The sequence below is a fragment of the Habropoda laboriosa genome, unplaced genomic scaffold, assembly GCF_001263275.1.
Source record: "Habropoda laboriosa isolate 0110345459 unplaced genomic scaffold, ASM126327v1 scaffold40, whole genome shotgun sequence".
Lineage (NCBI taxonomy): Eukaryota > Metazoa > Arthropoda > Insecta > Hymenoptera > Apidae > Habropoda > Habropoda laboriosa.
Genome location: NW_017100231.1, coordinates 1,270,762 through 1,276,761, shown reverse-complemented (window position 1 = coordinate 1,276,761; position 6,000 = coordinate 1,270,762). Strand labels below are relative to the sequence as shown.

At 45.0% G+C, this 6,000-nt stretch overlaps 1 protein-coding gene across 1 annotated transcript in view; it reads left to right on the top strand.

The window, feature by feature from the left end:
* Positions 1-1,159: 1,159 nt before the first annotated feature.
* Positions 1,160-6,000, top strand: part of LOC108571532 (fat-like cadherin-related tumor suppressor homolog) — a gene marked incomplete at its 5' end in the record, with an annotated part of 96,836 nt that continues 91,995 nt past the window's right edge. The window contains 2 exon segments of the mRNA XM_017933592.1: positions 1,160-1,267; positions 2,396-2,600. Of these exon segments, the coding sequence (XP_017789081.1) occupies positions 1,160-1,267; positions 2,396-2,600 (313 nt within the window).

Sequence of the window (6,000 nt, the reverse complement as noted above, 5' to 3'; positions counted from 1 at the left end):
CTCGCGCACAAAAACGAAGCACAGTCCCTTCCACGCTGCAACTTTTCTATCCGTCTAAACACCCAACGATATATACATAATGGAATAAATTGAACGGCTATCTCTCGCGTCACGCGCGGCACACGCATCTTCGACGCGAAAATGCTGCCGTTGAGTCGCGATTCCACGGCCGTGAATTTCAGCCGAAACGAGGACTATAAATAACCCCGGGACACACCGACGCGCATCGGGTTCCCGCTGGGCGGAATTTCGCCCTGGCTTCGATAATTAATCGATATCGCGAAATTACGAGCTCGATATTATACCCGGCCTAACCGACACACACGCGCGCGCTCGTCCCACCGACACGGTCGAAAGAGGCACGCGAAACATCGGGGATTAATGAAGACGCTGCAGCGAAATCCGAAGATGCAATTTACTGACAGAACAAATCGGGGGTAATCTTGATTACGATCTACATCTGCTCCCGTACGTAACATCTCCGATTGCTAATTAATCGAGAACCTCCTTCTACCTTCCTCCGAGTACCCCTCGTCCTCCCTCGATCACGCTACCCCGTCTGTACACATACCCGTTTCTGCTCGCGAGCCGCCTATCTTTTACATTAATACCGTAATAAACCAAGCGGGCGTCCATTGACGGCGTGTGCAACCTTCGGCAAAAAGTGGCATCGGAATCTGGCAAAAACGATCGAAGACACGCGGAACACCGTGCTACCGACGTGTTAACACAAGGAATGCAGTCCAATTTTTCCGCTATCCCGGCTGGCAACTAGCCATGTACGTGCACGTCATTTCATATCGCTCCTTGTTGCCAGCTATCTCGCAAGGTGGTAATACCACCTATTTCCATCTTTCTCCTACTTCACACACATACGCGCGTGTTTCCCATACTTCGATCTTTCCGCCTCTGTCTCCTTTTTTTTTTCAAATTTCTATCGCTACCGTGGTGCGACCTGTTCCCATTCAACTCGCCTAGAGAGGTATCGCGGAAAGGTGAAAAGGTTCAGGCGTTATCTGTCGCGATTTTTAACGATATCGTGAGACCGGTCGCCTATATCGAACCTACCTTGATTTTAATTAATCACCGACGACGATTGCTTCGTACAGGAAGCATGGTTTATCGTAGGATCTTGCTGACTGGGTGATTTCGTGTTTCAGGGAACATCAAGACCAAGGCTGTGCTGGACGTCGAGTCGAAGAGAGGATACTGGTTGACTGTATTCGCGCAGGATCACGGAGTTGTTCCTTTGAGCTCGAGTTTGCAGGTTAGTATGGAGAGGACTCGTTTTTTTTTTTCGATTTGCGGTGAGTTTGTCGAGTTTATTTTGATATTTTGTATTTTTGGAGGACAGCAGACCTCGCGATCGGAGGGAATTTTATTTCACCGAGGAGATGAGGGGTTTAGTGTCGTTTTTGAAATGAATTTCCTCGCGATCACGGGAGAATTTCGTCGTTCGCGCGATCGAGAAATGGTGTTTCGCCGGAAAATTCCGGGTTACGACGTCGTTCACGGTGGACCATAAACACTTCCGTCAAAGTCTCGCCATTGTATCGGAAAAGTGTTAAGCGACTACTTATTTTCTACTTTCCAGCTGCATAAGCTATTAAAATGGGAGCGATGGCCAGTCGAAGAAGCAATTTCCCCGATCGACCACTAGCAGGTCGTGGGAACATTTTTCGAACCGCTTATCTCCTTCCTTGATATCGCTACGCGTATTATCAGATCGGGAAAAAGGACTTTCTATTACTCGAGGAGAGAGGAACAGTTAGTTCTCTACCCTCTGATAATGAGCAATTTCAAATATATACTGTAATCAATGGTATATATTCTTATTCTTGCTACTTATTCACTATGAACTGCATTCTTCTACCAGATTAATTTAACACGTTACATACAAATTATCACGATACAATCTACGTTAGAAACGTTCCTTCTCTTCTCGCTTCGCTTCACGTTGAAATTCATTTCCCCGGTAATTGCCGCCCTGTGGTAGCCCAATCTAACCTAAATTCACCGGTGATTGAAAAACGAATTCCTTCCGAAATTTAAATTAAATGTTACAATCGACGCCGATGACAATAATTAAAGGTTTACACCTTAAATTCTAGCGATATTTTTTCATTCGACGCTGATGACGATAATTAAAAATTGAAATTCCAAAATTTAATTACTTCTAACTCAAGATTGGCGATATCTTTTCATAAGTGGAAAAAGTGCATTCTCCGCTCGATTCTCGATGATCTGCTGTGCTCGACGTTGCGATACACGCTCCCACGAGCTTCCCTCCCGATTTCACAAGCCTGCGACAATTTTTTTCAATTTTTTCGCGTAGTAGCGGTCGCAGGGACGTTCTCCACGTCTCGTAAATAATTCACAGCCGGTTTCCGTGCAGGTGTACGTGGAGGTGTTGGACGAGAACGACAACACACCGTTGACCGAGGTGCCGGTCTACTATCCGTCTGTGCCCGAGAACTCGCCGGCAGGCGTGAACGTTCTCCAGATACGGGCGTTCGATCGCGACGTCTCGCCCCAACAATTCACCTTTTCCATCACCAGCGGCAATCCGGAGGGTTATTTTCTCATCAACTCCACCACCGGTAAGTTCCACATGGGCAGTCGGAAGAGGGCCAATATCTTGGGAGGAGGGGGAGAGCCGGTAGAATCGAAATAGATTGGCTGCTGCAACATCGGTCTCGTCCGGTTCTAACGAGATCAATTTGCCCTCACGGATGAGGATTTTAATGGCGTGCCGATTCGAGAATAAGCCGGCACACTCGTTCCGGGCTTCTTGAAATTTCAATCGGGAGGACGCGGATGTAATTTGTACAACGTGGGCGATAGGTATAGGTGTGGACGGATCTTGAGAATGTCGGGAAACTCGATGGGGAAGGGCTGTCTTTGTGACGCTGTTGAACGATTCGGTATTGGTTCGATGAGACGTCGATGAGGTATTGTTCTGAGCTGTAATTGCCTCAGTAATACACTTTGCTAATTTGAATACGCACCTGTGGATATTTGGTTAATGGTGTTGAGGCCGATTTCACAGTTAATTTTCTCTCCAAAACGACACGCCATAAACCAGTTCAGAGTTTAACTGTTAGCGTCAATCTTCTACGAACCTCTGAACTGGCCCGTAGCAATAATGAGTTAATGAAGCCATCGACCATCGGTTACCTTCCATAATGTCTTCGACGAGCACCGTTGTCCTTTGTTCGCGGATTAACATTTTTGGCCTTTGAATTTAGTTTTCGCATGTTTAGTAGGGTCAAGGCGCTTCATAAGGTTATTTACCTGCTACGGTCGAGACACGCGGAATTTCCCTGACGTCACTCGAAGGTGCCCTCGGTACCTAGGGGTGACCAAGGGACTTGGAGACGGTCAGCTTGGGGGTGATTGCCACCAATCAAAAACCCGACCGTCTTCCCTTTCCAACCTAACATTTCATTATACAGACCAATCCGTGTGTGTCATCCCCCGTCACTGCCCTCCGCACGCATTATTTAAGGACCAGTTTGCGCGGAGCAGGAGACAATCAGTTAAAACACATCGAAAATCAATCAAAGGGACACTAGCGAAACAAATCGTACATAGCCATACCACAACGGTTAAAATCAATCATTTCAACCAGGCTTAGAATTATTAAGTTAAAACTAAGTCAGAGTGCTCGCGAGAAACGTAACGCGAAGCTCAAACAAATGGTATGAAGGATTGTGACGAAAGGAAATTAAAAATAACGATGATCTACGAGGTGTTTCACTTATAACGATAGTATTCATATGGACGTTCTAGTTGATATTGAGACGAGTTCAATGACCTGTGACATAATAACTCTGAAATGACCTTAAACAGTAAAAGAAAGAGATGACGAACGTGAAATGTCTTTTATTTGGACGACTTCAGGAGATTTCTTTCTATTCTCATAGGATTTTACGACCTTGTTGCATATATTTCTTCCACCAACTATACGTTTAAGATCAATAGATGTTTAATTCATTATTTGCAAAAAAAATGATTACCAGTATCACGAAAAGTAGTTAGAAAATTGTCATATACCTAAAGAACATTCCTGAGGCGTCCATATTTCAATGGAACGACAAAAAGCTTCCAATAACCGTCTGACTCCGATGCCACAGTGTCGATTGATCATAACGGGTGGTTGTTTTACTCTCGGTCTCGTTAATAACGACGCTGTGTCGCGCAGAGATTGACCCTTATCGCAGTTCTTCCAGCGAATTAAGGAGATGAAGACTAGTTAAACGGAATACATATTGCAACGATGAATTGGCACATAAAGACGCCGGTACAGAGTCTGAACGTTAATAAAAATTACCTAGCAAGTATCTTCGTTTAATTGTCCACGAGTGAACAGAGAGCACCCGAATTTTTCCGTATCCCCGCTAAAATTCACTTCACCGTGTTAATTAACTTCTTTCGACAATGTTTCCTAGTTTCTTCGAGCTTCTTTCTCCGAGCCGCGAAAGTGACTCGCGCGTCGGATGGAAACGGAAGCGGAGGGCCATTGTTTTCACCTTACGCGGGGTGTAACGCATGCAAATTCGCCCGATCGAGCCGCCGCGCGCGATTCATTATTCATCGTTTCTGCCGGAACGGCCGCGTCAGCCCGCGAGAATTACGAAACGATGAAAAGTCAGAAACTCGTTATTGAAAAAAAGAAGAAGAGAAAAGCGATTACGACGCGGTTAATATTACGGCACTGCCGAGGACGACGGGGGTGAAAGACGACGAGGAGAGAAAGGGGAGAGAGATATTGCTCGTAAATAGGCACACGCGTACGGCAGACAAGCGGGAGAATCAATTTTAATGCGGGACAATTTGCGATACGAATTCGATTCGAACCCTTGGTGAATAATCTTGGCGGGCCCGGCGAGCGATTAAATCAGACTTTCAGATGAGCCGTTAGAGGGATGAAATTGGACTTTTAATTTGGACTTTGTGGCTCGGCCGCCTGTCGCCGCTAGAGTGGTTATCGCTGTCTTCATTAAGCCGAATCTTTCTCTTCTAATCGTCAATTTCACGCCGAGTGCTATGGAAATATCGAATAAATCTTGTTTATTGGGACATTACCGGGGGAAAACCCTCGCGATAAGTGTTAAAGTTGGCGCGCGTGCACAGTCATTTGCCGGCTGACTTTTCATCTCCGGTGCTTGGGCGCTTTAATTGGGACGATTTGCAATCGAAATTATATATTCCGACGGTTGTTAAAGGAGATATAATCATTTTGTGGGAGAATTGGTAGACTTTCTCATTCATATATTTCGCGTTTAATGGAACGGGAATTTTAGTAGATACGTGGTTTTAATTAGAGACGTTGAAGTTGTTGTACTTTTTGGTAGATCGGTTGTTAATCTCGAAATTATCTTCTCTTCGATATCAAGGAAATATTGAAGAGTGGTGCATCTTGACTCATCGATCTTAATTATGCGATGCTACACCAGTTGACTATTCCCATTGCAATCTACACTCATTAATTACGAACGAGTACAGCGAATGCGTTGTAACCGGAATTGCACAATTAGTTAGCTCACCGCATGGTATCTACGATTGACACATCCGAATCATTCGTCGGACGTTGTGAGAAATTGCTCTTTATTAGACGTGCAAATAAGTTGTCTACTGTTCTTCGTAAAACTTAATTGTAATTTAAATAGTGGAGCGCAGCTTCAAACTTGCTACACAAGTTTACCAAATCTTCTTCTACAGATTGTGAATTAAACCTAGGAAAAGCAAATTTTAAAAAATTTTTCTTTTAGCGGGTGTAAACATCGGACCAAGATAAGAAGCGACGTTACTTATGGGATCACCTAATCTAATATTCACCTAAATAATATTCTAACCTTCTATCTGTAGGCAAAATTTAGGGTTTGGGGCGGCCCACGTGGTCGTCAGCCGCGCCGATCGGGACGGTGGCCAGGTTTATGGTGCCGATGTGACCGTGGGTAAGACGTGCCATAAATCTGGTCACCAGAAGTAAAGGAC